General features: G+C 41.6%; 1 protein-coding gene across 1 annotated transcript in view; it reads left to right on the plus strand.

Annotated features, from left to right (window-relative positions):
- Positions 1–24,210, plus strand: part of LOC143983663 (solute carrier family 26 member 10-like) — a 109,477-nt gene that overhangs the window by 75,813 nt on the left and 9,454 nt on the right. The window contains exons 10-14 of the mRNA XM_077483627.1: positions 4,001–4,096; positions 7,914–8,020; positions 15,918–15,987; positions 17,851–18,030; positions 22,928–22,988. Coding sequence (XP_077339753.1) covers positions 4,001–4,096; positions 7,914–8,020; positions 15,918–15,987; positions 17,851–18,030; positions 22,928–22,988 — 514 coding nt within the window. The remainder of the gene's footprint in view (positions 1–4,000; positions 4,097–7,913; positions 8,021–15,917; positions 15,988–17,850; positions 18,031–22,927; positions 22,989–24,210) is intronic.

Genomic DNA, 24,210 nt, shown 5'->3' on the forward strand with positions numbered 1-24,210 from the left:
AGGTTAATTAAATCCACAATTGCTTTTTTTTACCACTACTATTCCTTTATATCGGCTTTTAAAATTTACAAATGCAGCAATTTAGAATTTGGATGAAAGGTTTGACACTGGGAAACACTTTTTTGAAAGATAAAAGGTGCATTTTATAAACAACTATTTGGATCAGACCAAAATTAGGGACAAATGAGGAGAAATGAGGGACAGAGTATTGCTCCAAATCAGGGACAGTCCCTTGAAATCAGGGACAGTTGGGAGCTATGGCTTTAGTAATAAACCACAATATACTTAGCAATCAGTCAACTTTAAGCACAGTCTATGTTTTAACTAGTATATGTAAAAAATGAAGTACAGAATCAACAACTTAAAAGGGGTCTTCACCCTGCAAACAAAAACACACAGTTCCCTGTCCCTGGATCAAGCAATGTCCTCACCCGACCCGACTCTTTGCTGGTCTTCGGGTTCAGGCACCGGCATCTCAACTGTGACTCCTTGCAGCTTCACAGCTGGCTGCCCGACTGCGCAAATGCAAGCCTCGCAGGCCCCGTAAATTTCCCCACAGTCTCCTAGGACCTGTGACATGTCCCAAGAAGAGGCTGAAGGGGAAGGGGGGGCAAACTTCTGGTCGGATCGCCACAGCGATCCAACCAGAAATGGGAGGAGATACTTGTCAAAATCAGGCCCCCATAGCAAACCGCTTGCTATTGCTCCCGAGCCCTGTTCTGTCAATGAGGAAGGAGAGAGCAGAGAGAGCCTTTAGAACTACTGTAAATTGAAACTATAATATATGATACGTAATGATTTTGATTTTAATTAATTTAACATTTTTCTTACTGGTATTTTATATATTTTATATATGTTTATATAAAATTGTTGTTTTACAAATAAACACAGGATTCATAGAGCATTGTAGGGTTTCCAAGGTGAAAGCAAAGCAGAAGCAGTTTGCCTTTATGATCTGACTGAAACAATCTTACAAAGCCATCTAAAGGGATGTGGAGGAGAATGAGGGGAACTTTAAAATTCCCCCATTAGAGACCCTCGTATCATCAGAATCACTTTTACATCAGAGTCTAATCTTACATCAGTGCCCCCCTTTATATCAATGCCCTACCTCACATTATTCTCCCCTTAAAATACTGCCTTCCTTGTATCAGTGTTCCCTCTTATATCAGTGTCCCCCCTTACTTCAGTGCCCCCTTTACATCAGTGTCCTTCCTTACGTTAGTTCCCTCTTTATATCAATGTCACCTCTTACATCAATCTTCTAGAAAATATGGAGTCAATCAGCGCAAAATAATAATAACTTTAAAAATATAACGCAGCAGCTGAACACTAAAGGTAAATATAGCAAAAACCTCAAGCAGACATTAAATACATAGTAGTGCAGCGCTGATAGAAAACCCACTAATACTTAAAAGTCTCTCAGAAGGTAAGAAACATAACAAATTAAGGTAAAGGCTTTGATAGCGATAGTTGATAGTGATGTTCTTCTCCGTGATGATAGAGATACATGCAGATATCCTTATGGTGCAAACTACATCGGTGATTCCACCACCAGCCAACCAAACCGCTCACCTCAAAATATAGACCTCTGAGTTAACCGATAGATCAAGTGCACATTTCACCACTGACAGTGGTCATATACCAGGATCACAGTAACACAAATGGATGAACTAAGACTTCTTATTATTTGGCACTGCCATCAATAGTTGCTCTTGTTCTCCAAGCATGATATCATAGAATGGAAAGAGATATTAGTATAGATAAAATTCTAATTTATTTCAAAAAGACAGGTACTCCCATACAAAGCACTAAATCCTAGTGCTAGCGTTACAGGCATAAAATCATTCCAAATAATATGATACAGTAAGGTGGTTGTAGTGACATTTCAGGGTCCTCCCACACGCGTATCGTCCAAAACGGGACTTCCTCAGCGGATTTTCACACAATAGTGCCTTTCCTGCATTAGAGCTTCTCCATACTCCAGTGCCCCTCTTACATCAATTTTCCCGCTTTCATCAGTGTCCCCTCCCTCTTACCTCAGATTGCCCCTCAATTTGCCAACCCCCCCACGTGCCCTCCTTACATCAGTGTGCCCTCCTACCAGCATGTGCAGTTGTAGTAACAGAACAGATCTTTCAGCTGCTCTTCCTGGTCACTGTCGGCTGCTGTGTGGGTGCCATGTGTGGACATAAACTTACAAAGCTCCCGTTCAGCCCAGCGGATCTGCTGTCTCCCAGCCACATTCCTCCACCTGACACTGATCAGAGAGGATCTTGTAATTCCCCTGAGACTCCAAAACGTCAGGCTCCCTAGGGACAGACCATTCAGTATGCAGAGCCGACACAGGAGGGTAAGGGGCACACATGTCCCACCAAGCACAGAAGAGGCAGACAGGCATCAAAATTGTAGGCTCCCGCACCCCTCTACCTCTCCAGTGCTCTGCAAAACAAAACACTGACCGGTGCTGTGTATTGGCACCAGGAGCTGAAAGGAGAGGGGGAGCGAACACGTTCTCCTGCATGCTTTATAATGGCCTCATCCTCCTACCTCTCCGCTCCCTCTCTGATCATCTGCCGACATACACTGTCAGTCATAGCGCCCCCCCCTCAGTGCAGCGCTCGGGGCACATGCCCCCCCCCCCCTCCTAGTTTTGGCCCTGAATTTGGTTGTGTGTGTATATACATTTGTGTTTGTATGGTTCACTTTGAACTATAAATAACAGACTTTCTTCAACAGAAAATCTAAGGAGAACCTAAAAGGAAGCTTAGAATTCAACTAACTGCTTTTACACTTGGTGGGAATGCCCACACATTAGAGGCTTCTGGAATAGAATCTTTTGTTTGCTGCGCAAGGTCATTAGCCTTGCAAACCCTAAAATTCCGAAATTGTCTTGCTGACTAGCAAGCCAATCGGATGCTCGAAGACTCTTCTAAAACTCACTTTATACTGCTAGTCGCCAAGATGACCTTGTCGTGTCATTTGCTGCAGCCAAAACAAAAAATGTCATGGTTAATGGTCCAGAAGAAGGCGTTCAGCACCCTCCTAGACACTACTAAAGAATTTGAGGTGGTGTGGGAACAATGTATACATCAGCCCCTCCGCCTTTGTTTACTCCAAGAGAAATCCTGATGCCTGAAGCTTATTCTGTCTCTAAACTTTATTTTCCTTTACTTTTCTTCATTTCTTCTTCAGGTCTCTCCCTCGCTTCTCTCTCTCTCCAAGTCCTCATAGCTTGGTTACCTTTCATTATTATTTCTGAAGATCGATCCGTGGGACATGCATTTGGGCAACTTAGGCAGGTTGTCTTCTATTTGTGATAAGCCTACTGGGATTACGATCATAACACCTGTTAAGGGGGATATTATGCTTTTTAATAATTGAACCAGTACTCCATCTTCCATTTACCATTGTGATAGCTTTTCTTATCAAGTTGGCACCCATGATAGATATCTTTGTTATTAATAATGTGACATATATACCTGCCAACCTCTTATTCAGTTTATTTTTCCATATTTTAATGTCAATCATTTTGATGCATTGTCCCTTACTGTAAACATAATTTGTTACATCAAAATAAAAAAATTATTGAAAGAGAATTCAAACAACTGGCCAGACCTGAAAACAGAAAACAATTAAATATAATTATTTTACACTGACCATAATAAATAAAGAACATTTGTAAAAAATTGTTACTATATTTCAGTGCATTTTTTAAATAAATGTTACCAAAGATAGGCAGATTACAGCAATAAATTGACAGCTATAAGAGAGAATTCATGTGAAGAAGTTGGCAATTTACACATGATGTAAAGATACAATGGGAACTTCCATTGTTCACTATCGATCCAATCATCCTAATTTTATATTGTTTGCTGTGTATTGACCTGTATGATTGTAAAGAGTCATTGAACATTTAAACTATTAGCAGTTTGCATAATTTATATTGCGCTGTAACACAAGCAGTTTTAGTTGGCAACTCGTTCCTGTCATTCTGTAGGCCGTACTCGCATGTATAAATGTCGTCAGTCTCAGACAGATGTTCATCCAGTTCCAGGAGCTTCCAGAATTATGGAAAATCAGCAAAACTGACTTTGTAAGTATATTTTATAGATTATAAATAGGACAAGCCAACTAAAATATACAATTTAGAAAGTTACAAATCACCTCTATGGTGAGCAAGGGTCTGTCTTAGCGGAGTCATGTAGAATGATGTCAGAGGGTTTGGAAAACATATTTCAATAGTCTCTAAGCAATTGCAACAGATTTTCAGCCAGCCCTCAGTACTCAGGCTAGGAGCCAGGCTTTGGGCTATACACTTACCTGCATTACAATTTTATTGTACAACCTCCTTCACATTTACCAACAACTTTGTAGTGCAAGCAACTACCTTATCGGATATTGTTTTCTGAGTGCTAGATAAAAAAGACACACACAGCAAAAATATGTTGACTGTTAAAATACGCCTTCAAACTACATGGGAGTTGATAAATGTATTGTGGATTGTATAAAGACTGTACATGTGGATTTAATGTGTGTCGCCATGTTTATGTTCTGACAATCGATTACAATTTATAAAAATCAATATACAATTTAATCTCTATTTCATGGAAGTTTGCTGTATTTTATTTAACATTCATTTCACTGATCTACTATTCCCATAAGAAGGAGGTGTCAATAGATTTTGTGTGCCACTTACAGAAAGTGCAGATTAGCTTTTCTTTTACCGTACTTCTTTTACTTTGTATGGCTTAGTGGTCATGCTTTAAAATAATCTGAGGGAGAAGACTGACTGAAAATGATTTTCTAAAGGCAAACATGAATTTTCTCTTAGTTTAGTGAATGTGGTGAAAATTCACTTTGCAAAGAATACACAATTACGTGAAAAAGGTATTTCTGCTTGCACGGGATTGGATCATGGAAGTCTGCAACGCTTCACCTTATTCACTCATCTCTGGGGAAAATTCCCTTGCAAAGTGAACAGCTTATTTGTGTTTATTAAATCAGCCCCACTGAACTTTTAAAGTGTATCTATACCTACAAACACAACTTTTTTATTTTATCTTTATTTTGGATAGAGTGGGGAAGGATTTGAACTTATGCCAGGTTTTACTGCCATCATCCGGAGAGATTCCTTAATTTCATGTCTGGTAAACAGGGTGTTCCTAGGACAGGAAGTTAGTAAAAATCTCTCGATCAGACTATCCGGCGGACTTAGTCTGGCGGGCAACCCGCCGGACTTTGCAGCGGAGGTCCCCAAGACATTCCGAATATGCGGACCTGCCCAAACACGACTGAACTTTTCCGGTGGACTAGGTCCGGCGGGAGTCCGCCGGACTTTTGAAATGAACGGACTTTCCCACACACGGAGTAAAGTCCGTTCATTTTGAACGCGGCTCCAGGTAGACGGAACTAGCGAAGGAAGTCAATGTCGCCGCCTCCATCGGCGAGATTGACACCCCGCTAGCCCCATCACCTGGTATGGATTTAAAGGGGAAGCCCTACGCCAAAAAATGGCGTGGGGGTCCCCCCAAAGTCCATAGCAGACCCTTATCCAAGCACGCAGCCCAGACGATCAGGAAAGGGGATGGGAACAAACGAGCGCCCCCCCCCTCCTGAGCCGTACCAGTCCACGTGCCCTCAACATGGGGGGATGCTCTGGGAAAGGGGGGCCCTGTGGCCCCCCACCTCAAAACACCTTGTCCCCATGTTGATGAGGACAAGGGCCTCTTCCCGACAACCCTGGCCGTTGGTTGTCGGGGTCTGTGGGCGGGGGTCTTATCAGAATCCTGGAGCCCCCTTTAATAAGGGGGCCCCCAGATCCCGGCCCCCCCACCCTATGTGAATGAGAATGGGGTACATGGTACCCCTACCCATTCACCTGGGGAAAAAGTATACATAAAAAAAACACAACACAGGTTTTAAAATACTTTATTAGACAGCTCCGGGGGTCTTCCCTTCTTCCATCTTCGGGGTCTTCTGCTCTTTTGCTAGCTCTTTTACTAGCAGAGGAGCCCGGCTTTCTCTTTCATCGCCGCCATCCGGGGGTCTTCTTCTGACTTCGGGGTCTTGTCCTGCACTTCGGGGGTCTTGTCCCGCTCTTCAGTTCTTCTTGCCAGGCCTCCGCTTTCTTTTTCCAGCTGTTTAACTAGCGTTGGCCCGGTCTTCTGTCGCTGTTGCCATCACTGTTGCCGCCTTCTTCTTCTTCTTCCTTCTTCTGATGTTGACACAAAACTTTCTTCAGCCTTAATGGCAGGGACAAGTTGTGCGGCAACTTATATAGGGACGGGGGCAAGGTCACTGGGTGATGTCACATGGTGACCCCACCTCTTATGATGTCACATTCCCAACATCCACCAGGACTGTGACATTACAAGGGGCGGGGTCACCATGTGACATCAACCGGTGACCCCGCCCCTTGTCCCTATATAAGTCGCCGCACAACGCGTCCCTGCCATTAAGGCTGAAGAGAGCATCGTGTCAACATCAGAAGAAGGAAGAAGAAGCAGAAGGCAACAGCGAAAGAAGACTGGGCCAACATTAGTTAAAGAGCTGGAAGAAGAAAGCAGAGGCCCGGCAAGAAGAACCGAAGAGCGGCACAAGACCCCCGAAGAGCGGGACAAGACCCTGAAGTTGGAAGAAGACCCCCGGGTGGCGGCAGCGACGAAGGAGAAAGCCGGACTCCTCCGATAGTAAAAGAGCTAGCAAAAGTGCAGAAGATAGTGGAGGAGTCTGGCGAGAAGACCCCCGAAGACGGAAGAAGAGAAGACCCCGGGGCTGTCTAATAAAGTATTTTAAAAACCTGTGTTGTGTTTTTTTGTATGTACACTTTTTTCCCCCCAGGTGAATGGGTAGGGGTACCATGTACCCCATACTCCTTCACATAGGGTGGGGGGCCGGGATCAGGATCCGGGCTCCCGGATTCTGATAAGCCCCCTGCCTGCAGACCCCGACAATCAAGGGCCAGGATTGTCGGGAAGAGACCCTTGTCCTCATCAACATGGGGACAAGGTGCTTTGAGGTGGGGGGGGGGCGCGCGGCCCCCCTTCCCAAAAGCACCCCCCCATGTTGAGGGCACACAGCCTGGTATGGCTCAGGAGGGGGGGCGCTCGCTCGTCCCCACCCCCTTTCCTGACCTGCCGGGCTGCATGCTCGCATAAGGGTCTGCTATGGACTTTGGGGGGACCCCCACGCCATTTTTCCAGCGTAGGGATTCCCCTATAAATCCATACCAGGTGATGGGGCTAGCGAGGTGTCAATCTCGCAGAAGGAGGCGGCGACATTGACTTCCTTCGCTAGTTCCGTTTACCTGGAGCCACGTTCAAAATGAACGGACTTTACTCCGTGTGTGGGCAAGTCCGTTCATTTCAAAATTCCGGTGGACTAGCACACAGATGGGCGGATTGTGCACCGGACTGCCGAGTCGGTGGAAAATTTTGAGTTAAAACTTCTTTCTAAATCCGCCGGACTTTTGGGAATAAAAAGTCCGCCGGAGCCCACACACGGGTCCGATCATGTGTACGCGGCATAACAGTCACTGCTACTTTTAAATAAGTAGGGGAATGCTTGAACCCTGCCATTCTTTTATTGTTGTCTCTGTTTCTCTGTTGTAGATTTCACCCCACTTCCTGTCTTGTAAAAGGTTGTCCCCAAAACAGAAAGTGAGGGGAAATCTCTCTAATGAAGCCACGGATGGCATTTAAATCTGACAGGGGTTTATAACCTTACCCTATAAAAAAAATAAAATAAAATAAAGTTGTTGATATAGATACACTATACGTTTCATACATGGCGTTTATTTTTAAGCAAGATGTTGTCTGCCACCTGTTGACAGCAAGGGAAAATACAGCAGGCACACATGACATAGAATGCTAAACAAAAATTCAATGACATCTTCTCAACTTTTTTTACAGTCTGTCTGGGTGGTTACATGGTTGGCAGTAGTAATCCTTAATGTAGAAATTGGCCTGATGGTTGGAGTTGTTTTCTCTATGATGACAGTTGTTTGCCGAACCCAAAGGTACACAGTCTATTAATGTAATATTAATGTTTATTATTGTGTTTATTATTTAATAAAACATAATTTTTCTAATATGGATGAGTGAGTCAGAACTATCCAATATTTAAAATAATTAACTTTTTGATTCATGTTCTCCTAAATGTATTCATTGCATTATTCTCAGCAGATCAGACAGATTTACTTTTATATATACCGAAGAAAAGTGATGAATTAGCCATCTTCCTGATCTGGTCACCCCAGTTATAGCAACATCATTAAATTGACCACATTGGTATATTTTGGTTTATTTGTCCTTTTTAATTTATTTATTAAAACCCAACTCCAGAAAACACTCTTTTTTTTTTTATTTGTAATGTGATAATGACATACTGTTTGTCAAAGTTTTCTTGTGTGTGTCCTCACTTGGGAGATATACAAAGTAACTGGTTTACTCCATATAGTAAAAAGGCCTTTTACGTGTAAAGTGCTCGAATAACACCAATGGATGGAGCATTTGTGGATATATCCAATGAATTACAAGTGAATCACTGACATGCCAAAAAAATTTGAGACTCCCTGTTGGTTCTTTAACTTGATCTGTAACCTCTTAAAGTGTAATTCCACTTGTGCAGCTAAATTAGAAAAACACTTATTTTATATTTGTTACATGTTCCCACATAGCATAACTTAAACAAAATAAATTGCAACTGGTTAAGATCATCAGCATTATAACACACAGACAGCAGGTGCTCTATCATGGCTGACACTGTCATAGTGTGTCATATGACATGGCTGTTGGGTGCTGACCTTGTTATCTTTTTACCAATAAGTTAACAAAATCAGCACCCAACAAGCCATGTTATGTGACAGTGACACACTGTGACAGTGCACCATGCCATAATGTGCTGCAGACAGAGACAGTGCAATGTACAGTATTATATTCTCAATCACCCCCAAGCAAAGCAAGCACACCTGTGTTGAAGGCACTGAAATCCTCATGAACCGCTTCCCCTCTGTTCCTGCCTGGACAAGTCTGTCAGCTGAGCTGCTTCCTCTTCTGATGCTGCCGCTGTTCACCTTATAGCCACTCCAGTCTCATTTTCCATTTTGAGCCGAGTGGGAAGCAGAGCTGAGCAGAGGAAAGGCAGGCAGGTAAATATGCAGCCAGCCGGCTGGGACTTAAGCCTAGCCACAAGAACAATATGCGGAGTGTGCGCAGAATGGACATGTGCCCGAAACAGTCCCTCCCACTCCCACTAGCACATCATCAGAGGGGGGTCCAGAACATGGAAAAAAATACACACAGCTAAGTTAGCAGGAGTGGGGGGTGGTGTTTGTGTATTTAGAAAAGTATATTTTTTTTTATTCTGCACTCTGTCTTTGAGATTGCCCCCCCCATGCTGAGCTGAGGACCCCAGGCCCAGTACAACAGGGCCGGTTGTACTGTCTTATCAGCAGCCCTGTGAAGGGGCTTGGAAGCTGTGTTTTCCATAATTAACCCTGTCTTTATTGTGCAGGCAGATCGTAATTATTAACAATTGTAACCCTTTGTTGTCTGTGCTAAGGGTTATAGGTTTAGAGGCTGGGCTTCTTGCATGGTATGTTAAAGTGGTTGTAAATCCCCACAAAAAAAAGCATAATAGCTCATTATGAATTACTTACCTTAGATCGAAGCCCCCGCAGTGGTCCCCATACACCGCTCCGGCTAGCAATATCGTTCCTGGAGTTACTTCTGGGTATCGCAGGCTTTGGCGCCGTGATTGGCTGGAGCCACAATGACTTCATTCCTGCCAGTAACGGCATACTAGCTGAAGCAATGGCACGGACGTGCCATTGCTTCAGTGTCGATAACATTGGCACATGATGATATAGGGGATATCTCCTAAACTGTGCAAGTTTAGGAGATATCCGGGGTAGCTACAGGTAAGCCTTATTTACAACCACTTTAATGAGGAAAGACTTAGGACAGACTCACTCTGACATTGTTCAAAAATGCCTTACAGTTAGCCATGCCACCTTCTGAGAAACATTTAAAAGGTAAGAAATATTTTTCAAAAATATTTTTTAGGTATGCTCCATTAATGGGAACACATAACAAACATATAGTGAAGTTTTTTCAAATCAGAATGCAAAAGTGGCAATACACTTAAATGGAGCCTCCTGATGTAGGAGGGGTTGGGGCAAACTTGAGAAGAAAAGACACTCAAACTGATGTACTTTGCATTTTGTCATCATCAATTAGCCTGAATTTTTCAAGTGTGCTACAGCTTTACTATTATTACTTAAGCTGGCCATGCATTATACAATTTTACTATTCAATTTTCTTTAGATTTACCTTCAACTATGAACAGCCATGGCCAAGAATTTTGAGAATGACACAAATATACATTTTTACAAAGTCTGCTACCTCACTTGTTATGATGGCAATTTGCACATACTCCAGAATGTTATGAAGAGTGACGAGATGAATTGCAATTAATTGCAAAGTCCCCCTTTGCCATGAAAATTAACTTAATCCCAAAAACATTTCCACTGAATTTCAGCCCTGCCACAAAAGGATCAGCTGAAATCATGTCAGGGATTCTACTGTTAACACAGGTGTCAGTGTTGACAAGGACACGGCTGGAAATCACTCTGTAATGCTGATTGAGTTAGAATAACAGACTGGAAGCTTTAAAAGGAGGTTGGTGCTTGAAATCATTGTTCACCTCTGTTAACATGGTTACCCGTGCAATCATTTATTGCTTTGCACAAAAAGGGATTCACAGGCAAGGATGTTATTGGTACTAAGATTGCACCTAACTCAACCATTCATCAGCTCAATAACTTCAAGGAGAGAGGTTCAAATTTTGTGACGAATGCTTCAGGATGCCAAGAAAGTCCAACAAGTGGCAGGACTGTCTCCTACAGTTGATTCAGCTGCGGGATCAGGGCACCACCAGTGCAGAGCTTGCTTAGGAATGGCAGCAGGCAGGTGTGAGTGCATCTGCATGCACAGTGAGGCAAAACATTTGCAGGATGGTCTGGTGTCAAGAATGACAGCAAAGAAGCCACTTATCCCAAGAAAAAAACATCAGGGACAGACTGATATTCTGCAAAAGGTACAGAGACTGGACTGCTGAGAACTGGGGTAAAGTCATTTTCTCTGATGAATCCCCTTTCCATTTGTTTGGGGTATCTGGAAAGCTTGTCCAGGGAAGAAAAGGTGAGCATCACAATTAGTCCTGTGTCATGTCCACAGTAAAGCATCCTGAAACCTATTATGTGTGGGGTTGCTTCTCAGCCAAGGGAGTGGGCTCTCTCACAATTTTGCCTAAGAACACAGCCATGAATAAAGAATGGTACATAACATCCTCTGAGAGCAACTTTTCCCAACCATTCAAGAACAGTTTGGTGATGAACAATGCCTTTTCCAGCATGATGGAGCAGCTTGCCATAAGGTAGAAAGTGATAACTAGGTAGCTTGGGGAACTAAAAATCGAAATTTTGGGACCATGGCCAGGAAACTCTCCAGAACCTAATCCCATTGAGAACTTGTTGTCAATCCTCAAGAGGCAGGTGAAAGAAAAAAAAAAGAAAAATTCTGACAAACTCCAAGCATTGATTATGCAAGAATGGGTGTACATCAGTTAGGATGTGGCCCATAAGTTGATTGACAGCATGCCAGGGTGAATTTCAGAGGTCTTGAAAAATCACTGCAAATATTGACTCTTTGTATAAACTTAATGCAATTAACAATAAAAGCCACTGACAAAGATTTAAATCTCTTTGAGTCCATCCTGGTGCAAACACTAGACCAAAACATATTATATCAGCAAAATATAAGATTCTTATTAAAAAAAATCATCCCGAGCTCCCAGAATTTACAAATAAATGGGCAGCTGATCTTAACCTCCCTGGCGGTATGATTCAGTCTGGAATTAGGTGCTGAAAGCGGTACAATTATTTTGCACGGAAATCTGGCTTTTATTTTGTAGTCCTGTAATTCTTAGGCGGCGTACACACGCGGGGACTGTTCGCCCAACTTTGTCCGCTGAACAGTGTTTCGGCAAACAGTCCGCTCGTGTGTGGGCTTTCAGCGGACAGTTTCAGCGAACAGTCCGCTGAACAAGGTTTTTCGGAAATTCCGAAAAACTGTCCGCTGAAACCTTGTTTCAGCGGACAGTCCCCGCGTGTGTAGGCTTGTTCGTCAAACAAAGTTGCGCGCATGCTCAGAAAGGATTTTCACGCCGAAAGTTATAATGCAGTGTATAGGACGTCGTATTTTTCGTCCCGTCGTACGTGCCGTTCACGTCATCGCGCACGGTTTCAGAAAACTGTTCGTCCGTCGTGTGTGGCCGTGTCCGTCCATGCGTGTGTACGCGGCCTTAGGAATAACGCTCTTAAATCTGTTCAAACCAGAGTCTAGCAGACATCCCGGGTATGATAAAGTTTATAATATAATAAAGAATAATAAAAATTCAATAATGTAATCAAATCCAAAAACACTGAAAAATTTACACTTTTTGGTTGCTATGGACAATCTCCAAATTCCAGGCAGTAAAAAACAGTATTTATAATATAAAAGTGCATGCAGGGCACTGCACAGACCACTAGGGACAAAGGGGTTGTGTATTTTTTAATACAGCACTGTAATCTGTAAGATTATAGTGCTGTGTGTGTTTTGTGTGTTTTTATTTTTTTGAATTTGCCGCCGATCTCCGCTCCCGTGCGCCGTAACGTCGCAGGGAACGGAGCTCGGCGGCATTCGGCACTGTGAATCGAGCGGAGGACAGCTCGCTCACACAGCGCGGCGGACATCGCTGGATCCAGGGGACAAGGTGAGTAACTCTCCCTGTGTCCTCCCCTGCATCGAGCGAAGCCATCCTGAGTCTGGCTCGGGGTTACCGCTCCTATCAGTATATTCCTACCCCGAGCCAGACTCGGGATTACCGCTAGGGGGGTTAATGTTGCAATTGGCGTAGAAGAGTGGGAGAAGTCGCTTACCCTCACACATTGCTTGCCATTGGCAACTAAAGCCAAAGAGATAAGCTATAAGCTTGTTTCTCGTTGGTATTGATGCCCAACTTCACTACAGCGTATCTTTCCAGATGCATCGGATAATTGTTGGCGATGCCATTCTGCCAAGGGCTCGTTATTACACATATGGTGGGAATGCCAAATTCTATATTCTGGGACAGTATCATGTAGTTACTGTATATACTACAGTTACAGGGGAGGTAATCCCAAATACATCTCAAATTACCCTGTTGTCCATCTTACCAGGCTCATATAAAAATATCAAAAAAGGTTTGCTTAGACATTGGGCGATAGCTGCGAGACTGGTTATTCCATGACATTGGCGATCAACACAATCCCCTTCAGTGAATGAATGGGTTGTGGAAATGGACCACACTGAGAAGATGGAGACCCACTGGCATATGAATTGGACATACTTGAAAAATGTCGGCAGATATGAGCCCCCTGGAGGGTCTTCAGGGAATCAACAGGAAACTAGAGGGTTAAACAGAAATTAGAATAGAACCTAACTACGATCTAATAGGATTTCAATACAGGATGTCTATATGTCAAAAATATATTTTTGTCATCCCCCCCCTTTTTTATGTGTGTTTGTATAATGTATTTGTAAGATGTTTTGGTGGTATGATAATACCATTAATGTATGTATATATGTTACTTGTCAAATAACTTTTCAATAAAACTAAGATCAATAAAAGCCACTGACACTTATGACATGCTTTTAATTATACTTCAGTACACCATAGCAACATCTGAAAAAAGATCTAAAAACACTGAAGCAGCAGACTTTGTGAAAATTAATATTTGTGTCATTCTCAAAACTTTTGGCCAAGGCTGTAGTACACGGGTCTGTCTGATTGCATACAAATTAAAAGTGTTTAGTTTTTTTTTGTAATTCCTTTATTTGCAAAAGAACATTACCATCAACAGCCAGGATATGCAATGATATCAAAATCACAGTCAACTATTACAGAATGGGTCTCATACAGAGTTTGAGAAACAAACATAACCAGCACTGCACAATATAGTTGGTCATATGGAGTTGTTACGGTTTCAAAGATAGTAGTCAGTGCGTCATGTTAGAAAAACCTGCAGGCAATCATATGAGAGACCCAAGACATAAATGCTTAAGTGCAAAAACAGCATAGTAAGATATAGTGGAGTAACTTAAATTTGAACCTCTCTTTTTTTTATAACATAGCTGGATATAATGCCCTGTACGTACGGTCGGAAATTCCGACGGAAAAGGTCAGATCGGATTATATTGTCGGAATATCCGATCGTGTGTGGGCTTTATCTGACTTTTTCCGTTGGTAATTCCGACGGAAAAAATTTGAGAGCAGGATCTCAAATTCTTTGACAACAAAATCCGATCTGACTTTTTCAGATCGTTTGTAGAAAATTCCAATTGGACAAAGCGCCACGCATGCTCAGATCAAAGTACGAGAGCAAAGCTAATGGCTACTAGCCTGAACGTAGTCCCGTCTTAACCAACGATTGTCATCACGTTCCAAGCTATCAGATTTTCCGGCAACTTTGTCCGGCCGTGTGTATGTAACACCAGTTTCGGACAAAATCCTTTGGAAAAAATCAGACGGATTTTGTGGTCGGAATTTCCGACCGTGTGGGTATGGGGCATAATACTTCCCTAAGGCCTGCCTAGCCCAGAAATGGGACATTATAAAAAATAAAATACATACAGAGATATACACCATATCTGAACACCAGATCCCATTGCTGAGTCAGAGAGAAGGAGGAGGGGAAGCAGCCAGAGAAAGTAGGGGTTTGGAAATTAGATGTCCCCAAAGCAAAGAAGAGACAGGATAAAGAGGGAAGGTGAGAGAAGAAAGGGTGTAGGGAGGGCCTCTTGCCCTGGGTAGGGAGTTGAAACCAGGAGGTCAAGTCGGTTGTGCCACCTCCTGGAGATAAGCGTCAGTGTGCCTGGAAACTCGGATGCTCTTGAATAAAAGTACTTTATTAGTTACATGGTACCCGTGTACCCATGTAACTAATAAAGTACTTTTATTCAAGAGCATCCGAGTTGCCAGCCTTCCTGATTTAACTATCGTATCTGTAGGGCCTGAACGTCCTGGCTAGAGTACCGAATCACAAATCGTGGACTTTTATATTGGCAGTGGAGCTGGGGTAACAATTTGTTTCTCATAAGCTTCAGTGTATACAAATTGGTTCCAAAATCATCAGGTCTCACAGAAGGTCTCCTCCCAGTTGTGCAGGGTAGCGGTGAGATCCTCTATGTCTCTCAATTCATTCACTTTGGAGAACCACAGAGATTTTGAAGGGGGATCTTCCAATCTCCAACAGAGGGGGATATACACCTTGGCCGCATTCAGCAGCTGGATTGTAAGGGTCCTTATACTTCTTGATTGGTCTCTTTGAAAGGTGAAGCAGACAAGCTGCAGGCATCCCCTTCAGATCGACATTTGTCAGGTGTTTGCCCGCGCAGATCACCTCACACCAAAAGGGTCCGAGTTTCGTAAAGTTCCAGAAAATATGCAGCATTATTCCCTCCTCGTTACCGCATCGCCGAGCATACACTGGGTACCTGTGAGAAGAAATGATGCAAAGTGGTAGGTACTCGGTACAATCATGTCAAAATCTTGTAGGATGTCTTCTGGATCCTCATAGCTATACTTTTGGGCAAAATGGAGGATCTTCTCCTTCTGGGAGTCAGTGAACTGGGTGCCTAAGTCTGACTCCCATTTGGACAGGAATGGTAAAAGTGTTTAGGTTTAACGTTATATTACATGGTTCTGGTAAATCTAAAGGAAAATTGTACAAGGCAGTTGCATGCATGGCCAGCCTTACACTAAAATTTAGTTTTCATGTTTTATTTTTTTTTTTAAATTTCTGTTTATTTACATTTTGCTATGCCTTTTAGGACTCAGTGTGCCGTCTTAGGAAGAGCAGTCAATACAGAAATATACCGACCAATAGACCAAAATGACAAGGTAAAAACTTTTAGAACAAACGTTTAATATGCCTACAGATTCTTACAAAAAAATGTGCCCCCATAGAATGCAAACAATATAACTCACACCTTTTTTCTTGAGTGCTTGTATTAAGGTTTGAATGTGATTTCTTAGATAGGAATCACATTGCCACAAGTAGGCAATATAGCTAGAGATATTACTTGTACATATAGAACTTAAAGGTAAAAAGTTGGCCATAGAAGGATTGAAATTCAGCAGAGACCAGTCCAATTTTGATCCATCTATGGCTGTTTCAAATCCAGAGAAGTTGATTTAACGAATGACTTCTCTCGAATGTTACTGTTGGATAATTTTCTGTCGATCAGCGCATGTAGCAGATTGGTTGCAGCGCTGATCAGTGTATTCTGACAGAGGAGGAGTCCCACTGTCAGAATACAATAGTGCATTCCTCCGTTCACCTTGATTGTGTGGATAGGGGAATCTGTTGGTTCCATATATGGCCAGATTAACTCTTTGATAAAACAGTTGTATCCATACAGGCATGGTTCATTGTCATCATCAGGAGTTTCACTGTGAGAAAAGTCATTTTGGAGTACATGTAGACAGGAAGTGGCTGCAAAAAGGTGGAAATTAATAACACTAATGCTGCGTACACACGATCGGGATTTCGGTCCGCAAAAGACCTATGAGAGTTTTTCGTTGGGAAATGTGATCGTGTGTATGCTCCATCGGTCTTATGGTGGCCAAATTCCAGCCAGCAAAAGATTGAGAGCATGCTTTCAATTTTTCGGTCGGGAAAAGTTTCTATCCGAAAATGCGATTGTCTGTGGCAATTCCGACGTGCAAAATTCCTACGCATGCTCGGAAACAATTCGACACATGCTCGGAAGCATTGAACTTAATTTTCTCGGCTCGACGTAGTATTGTACATCACCGCGTTCTTGCCGGTTGTAATTTCAGCGAAAGTATGCAAGGCAAACTTGAGCGGAATCCCGTTGGAAAAGCTGTCAGATCTTTTTCCGACGAGAAATCCGACCATGTGTACGCGGCATAAGATGCAACAAGTGATGAAAAAAAGTAAAGTTTTTGATACACAATGCATTAAAAAATGAAATGCCATTTAATTTGTGTTTACATCTACTTTATATTAATTTATAATTACTGTTTATATAATTGCAAAAACTGATTTGTGCTGTTGCCCAACATTCCCCATTTACGGCAAAGATCAGATTACCAGTTGGGAGTCTTGCTCAGGCCAGTCAGGCTGAATAGCATTGCCCAAAATTCTGCCAAAGAACATATGTTCTTTGGCAGGTAAAGTTGTTCACATATATGTATTTCAAATGTGTTTTTTGGATGGGAATTTCTGAAATGGTGACATAACTTTGAAATTATCCCCCTATGGGTATCTTAACTGTCAGGAAATCTTGGCTGCCCAGCTATAAGTTGGTGACCCACCCTTCCCACAATTCTGTCCTGTATTTTTAAGAATGTTATCAACTCTACATGGTATATTGTTTACCTTGATTAGGACATTTCTTACATTGTCCCTAGATTAACATTTAGGGCTAATAACCATTGAATAAATGATTGTTTTAGTGTTTTCAGGCCTATCTAATATTCCCTTGCCCATCAGACATATAAAATAAAATTGTTTCCAGTTGACACTCATTAAGAAGGGTAGCACCAGGTCACAGAATCCATTACAAATTACAATGATTACACTACAATAATTTTGCATATTAAAAGGACCGATGCAATCAGCAAGCAATAAAAAGTCTCTCAAACAATAGCATGCCATAACTCTCAATTTCCCATTCACTTAATGAAAAAACAAATTCCAACATCAAATGCCAAAATGTAACATTTTCTTTTAATTAGTGTTATGAAATACCAGGCGTGAAGATCCTGTCCTATAGTGCTCCGATCTACTATGGCAACAGGAACATTTTTAAGGAAACTATGTGCCAAATTGTGGGACTGACACAAGAAAAAATACGAAAGAGAGAAAAAGCCCTAAAAGCCATGGAGCAGGGCAGTAACATGAGTATCACAGTGGTGGTAAGTCTATCTCTTGGTACCCTTCTGCTTTGCAATATTTATAGTCATTGGCAAGAGCAGTTTTGGTTTATTTAGTAGTCTGCAGTAAATTGAGTAGTTTAAAGCATGCCAGTTGTGTGTAAATTTGTGTGAGTCTATTGCCACTTTTACTTGTACATGATTCTATTGACCATTTTTTCTTGTGCATAATTCTATTGACCACTGTTACTTGTACTTGGTTCTACTCACCACTCTTACCTATACTTGGTTCTACTGCCCATTCTTACTTGAACATGGTTCTATTGACTATCCTTACTTGTACATGGTTCTGTTGACCACTCTTATGCCTTGTACACACGGTTGGAAATTCCAACGGAAAAGGTCCGATTGGATTATATTGTCGGAAAATCTGATCGTGTGTGGGCTCTATCGGACTTTTTCTGTCGGAAATTTAGACAGAAAACATTTGAGAGCAGGAGCTCAAATTTTCCGACAAAAAAATCCAATCTGATTTTTTTCTGATTGTTTGTAGAGAATTCCGATCAGACAAAGTGCCACGCATGCTCAGATCAAATTAAGAGACCAAAGCTATTGGCTACTAGCCTCAACGTAGTTCCCATCATAACAAACGTCATCACGTTCTGAACAATCGGATTTTCTGACAACTTTGTCTGACCGTGTGTATGTAACACCAGTTTAGGACAAAATCCGTCTGAAGAAATCTGACGGATTTTGTGGTCGGAACGTCTGACTGTGTGTGCAAGGCATTACTTGTACATGATTCTATTGACCACTCCTACTTGTACTTGGTTCTACAGACCACTCTTATTTTTACATGATTCTATTGATCACTCTTACTTGTACATGATTCCATTGACCAATCCTACTTGTACTTGGTTCTACTGACCACTCTTACTTGTACATGATTCTATTCACAACTCTTACTATGTTGTTCAGATTAAGACCCAGTTCTACAGATTAAAAACTTTACCTAGGAGGACCATTGATACTTACTTGGTACATTTACAGAGGCTATACCCACTATTCATTCATGATCACTTCCCAGATCTAGGTCTACTTTCAGCCACAAAACAAGATAAGCCTTAACTATAGCGAAGAGCCAAATAATACATCTGGCAAAGTGGTAGATAGTTCAGTGCTTTTACTGAAGCAGCAAAGAGGCTTAAATCGTTTGTTACCCCAACACTTCATATTCCTGATTAGGTATGAGCCAAACACCCCCCCCCCCCGTTCGGTTTGCAGCAGAACATGCGAACAGGCAAAAAATGTGTGCGAACACACGCGAATACTATTAAAGTCTATGACACGAACATGAAAAATCAAAAGTGTTCATTTTAAAGGCTTATATGTGAGTTATTGCCATTGTTCAAACCACAAATGTGAGGTATCACCGAGAGCAATAATTCTAGCCCTAGACCTCCACTGTAACTCAAAACATGCAACCTGTAGAATTTTTTAAATGTCGCCTATGGAGATTTTTAAGGGTAAAAGTCTGTCGCCATTTCATGAGCAGGTGCAATTTTAAAGTGTGACATGTTGGGTATCACTTTACTCGGTGTAACATTGCCTTTTGCAATATAAAAAAATTGGGCTAACTTTACTGTTGTCTTATTTTTTTATGCAAAAAAGTGTACTTTTTCCCAAAAAAGTGCGCTTGTAAGACCGCTGCGCAAATATGGTGTGACAGAAAGTATTGCAACGACCGCCATTTTATCCTCTAGTGCAGGGTTTCTCAACTAGGGTTCCTCCAGAGGTTGCTAGGGGTTGCTTGAGAAATGAGAATTTCTGCTTCTCAGATAAGTTCCCACTGACACCATTGATCTTTTTAGATATCTGTAAGGGGATAATTCTTCTCAGTGACCACAAGTGTAAGAGGCATGCTTACCACTAACCATCACACTAATGTATCATGAGTTGTAGACTTGGTCATTTTTAGCAGGGGTTCCCTGAGCTTGGAAAGTTATTTCAAGGGTTCCTCTGTGTTGAAAAGGTTGAGAAAGGCTGCTCTAGGGTGTTAGAAAAAAAAAAAAAAATATATATATATATATATATATATATATATATATATAATGTTTGGGGGTTCTAAGTAATTTTCTAGCAAAAATAATGTTTTTAACTTGTAAACACCAAACTTTAGAAAGAGGTTTAGGGGAGCCCTGCGCCAAAACTCGACTCGAACATCGGGCTCATCCCTATTCCTGATATGTGCCTGCTGTACCATGTTCTTGTATGAGAAAGTATCCTGTTCTCTTTGTATTGTTTCCTTTGTATGAAACCCCTGGTGTACCTGTCAGTTCCTTTGCTTTCCTATTAAAAAATGAGTACTCTAGACATGAGAGCATGCTGTGGTCAGTTCTCTAGCTATCCTTGGAACTTAGTGCACTCTCCTCCAGTGATCAGACTTGTCCTGACACTCCGCGCTGCACAGCCATTCACTGATCCGTGTGCTGCTGCTTCTCCTCCCCCAGCTCTTATGCAGCTGAGAACAGAGGAAATGTGATCACTTATAAAATATATACAAAAATGTTTTGCCTTTCGTTTCTATTTTGAACGGAATGGGTTGTTTTGCAAGATGATCCTTTACAATCACTTTAAAGCTGAAGTTTAATTAAATATTTTTTTGTGGATACAGCATTGGGATATAACTTACTTCTAATGAAGTGTCTCCTATGCCCTGCAGGCTGCTGCTGATTGTAGAAATCTGTCCTTCACTGAGGGCAGATTCTCCCCCACCAGTCATGTTCTGGTGCTGCGGGGGGTTAAGACCAGTGGCTGCAACTGTGAAGCATTGACTCCACTCACCGTTCTCTTTCTCCTCTCTTGTTCATTCATAGAACTTGTATTATTGTTTCCCAGAATATAAAGTGAATGGAGGAGGGAGAATAACAGGGTCTACCTCCTGTTAAAGGACATCTCTGTCATCTTGTGAAGGAGGGTTGCGTATTGTCGAAACATCTGCATTTTTTGCTGATATGGGACTTCAGTCAACAGTCATTTTGGAATATTGTTGGAGTGCTTGCCTTTCCCTACGATTGGATTGTGGTGTCACAATTTAGCCAAGCACTATAACCTACAACAGGGTTACCTGAGATCAATTCAGTGTGGTTTTATGCATCACATGTTAAATATACAACTGAAAGTATTTTGCTACATCTGTTCAATAAGTGAAAAAATTCTGTTAAAAGCTTACAGAGTCCTGTGCAATTTAACGTGTTAGCTGAAGCAAGGTGAAATAAACTCTGTGAACTACAGAACACCTCCCCTATGCTATGGAGTTGATGATAGAGGTAGATGTTCTGCAATCATAACACATTTAATGCCCTGGAATGACAACACTGCTCCTCCAAAGAGTAAAGCCTCGTACACATGATCCGATTGTTAGCCAACCGAGCGTCTGATTTGTGTCCAAAGGGCATGTGGCAGGAATTTGTATTGCATACTAATGGTACACAATTGTCGGCCAACAAACATGAACGTAGTGACGTACTATAAGGAATTTCAGCTCTTGAGCGCCCCTCTTTGGGCCCCTTCTGCTAATTTCATGTATGGTAAGCATTGATTCCGAGCATGCATATTTGTACTTTTTCGACTATTGTGTGATGGACTTGTGTACTGAGCATAAGAAAAGCTGACAACAGACCACTGTCCTCCTAAAATTTACTAGCATGTCATCCAACATTTGTTGGCAGAAAGTTGGATAACAATTGTCAAAAGGAGCGTACTAATGGTCAGATTTTAGGCCAACGGTCTGTCAACAGACAATCCCCTGCCAACAATCTGATCGTGTGTACGGGGCTTTAGCGCTGTCACCCTAGGACAGCAAGTGTGATAACCAGGTGAAAAGAAAGGTAAAAAAAAACCTGAAAAAAAAATATTCAGCCACCACATTTAAGGACTGGTAAGCTGCAATATATTACATATTTATTTTTGGGTTTAAATACCCTTTAAGTGCTGGTTCATTTCTGATGCGATTTGAGTAACACAGAATCGCATGACAAGGTAAATCACATTATATTCCATTGTGCCCATTCTTATTAATGCAACTCGGCATGGTGCAGTTTTGGAAAAGGTTCCTGTGCTACTTTTGTGTAATTTAAGTCTCATACACGATCGCATTGTTGGCCAACAGGGTGTCAGACTTTTGTCAAATGGGCCTGTGCCTGGATCTTGTCTTGCATACTAACAGCACACGATTGTCGGCCAACAAACACGAATGTAGTGATGTACTACGTGGAATTTCAGCTATTGAGCAACACCCTTTGGGCACCTTCTGCTAACGTCATGTTTGGTTTGCATTGATTGTGAGCATGCTCATTTGTACTTTGGACTTTTGCATGAGGGACTTGTGTACAGATGATATGAAAATCTGACAACAGACCGTTGTCTGCTGAAAATTTACTAGCATGTCATCCAACATTTGTTGGCGGAAAGTTGGACAACAGTTGTCTGAAAGAGCGTACTAACGGTCGGATTTTAGGCCAACAGTCTGTCATCACACCATCCCCTGCCAACAATCGGATCATGTGTATGAGGCTTTAGAGCATGTGTCTTCAAACTATGGCCCTCCAGTTGTTCAAGAACTACAATTCCCATCATGCCTAGTCATGTCTATGAATGTCAGAGTTTTACAATGCCTCATGGGATGTGTAGTTTCGCAACAGCTGGAGGGCCGTAGTTTGAGGATCCCTGCTTTAGAGTGTGGCTTGGCCCCAGAGAATATTCAAAGACGGAGACAAGCCGCATAAAGGTTTCATTAGAGTCACTCACACTACATAATTGCACTAAAAATTGTGGCAAAATTAAGTTGAAGTAGTGTGAACCGATCTTAAATCTCAAATACAGTGGAGAAAAACTGTCTCTGCTTCTACAATTGCTTTAATTTGTATTATTTTTGCAGGATGTAGGAATAGCAAATCCAATTTATCATGCAGATGGATGTAAAACAAAATCACAAACAGGTAAAATAAAGCTTCTATTCCTAAACATTACAGAAATGCTGGACTTTGTAAATGCACTTGTATATGCTAAAATATATTCTCAATAACAGTTTTTGCCTCAATACTTTCTTATTAATATCTTTCTGAAATATTATGTGCACCACCCGCAGATTTCTCTAACCATCAATTCCATTATGTTGGTGAAATGGTTAGACTCATACAAGTTGGCGTGTAAATTGCTATAATCCCTATATATATATATATATATATATATATATATATATATATATATATATATATATATATATATATATATATATATAGAATTGTGAATACCTCCAAATGGGATTTTTAAGGGAATTTTGGAAAAATAAGGAATATAATTATATTAAAAAAAGTAGAATTTTATTGATACAAAAAATAAAAATCCATTTGGATGGTATAATTTACGTGTAGTGGGGCGATAGCACAAATTGTATTATGATAGATGTACATTTTTTGTATCAATAAATTTCTACTTTTCCAATATAATCATATTCTCTATTTTTCCAAAATTGCCTTAAAAATCCCATTTAGAGGTATTTACAATTCCATTATGTTGGTAACAGAACTTTCTTTTTTGTTTTGTAATTTGTTGTCTCAATAGAGAGTCAGCTAGGGCAATTAGCAGCTAAGAGAGAGAATTATGAAAAGATTCAGAGGACGTCTGTTGAAAAGGGAAAATGTTGTCAATGGAAACCTTTGCTTGTTTCAAGAAGCAGATTTACAGCAGCGGAAATATTCAGCTATGTAGACACATCTAGAAAGTTGCCATCTTCAAAAATGAAAAGTCAATGGCTACACATACCTGTCCTGGATCCCAGCAATGTCAGCAACCCAGTTGATGTTCCATCAGCTGTTGGGTGCTGCTACCACCATTTCCGGTAAAGGAACCCTCCTTACTGCACATGTGCTGCGCTCTCTTACTGGCCTGGCAGCAGGGGAAGGAGGAGGAGGGGGCCAGAATTCTGATGCACCTCACCACGGTGATGTCCGATGGAAGTGGGGATAGGGTACCTCCCAAAAACAGGTACCCGCTCTTCCCCGAAAGTGGGGAATGTGGCACCAGGGGGGGGGGGGGAATCAGATAAGCGGAAGTTCCACTTTCGGGTGGAACTCCACTTTAATAAACATGATGAATAAGTGATGTTAAATACGTGGATGCATATGCTGAAGCCTAGTTTGAAAGGCTTTTATGAGACCA

The sequence above is a fragment of the Lithobates pipiens genome, unplaced genomic scaffold (genome assembly GCF_037356315.1).
Source record: "Lithobates pipiens isolate NorthernLeopardFrog02 unplaced genomic scaffold, aLitPip1_a1.2 Scaffold_16, whole genome shotgun sequence".
Lineage (NCBI taxonomy): Eukaryota > Metazoa > Chordata > Amphibia > Anura > Ranidae > Lithobates > Lithobates pipiens.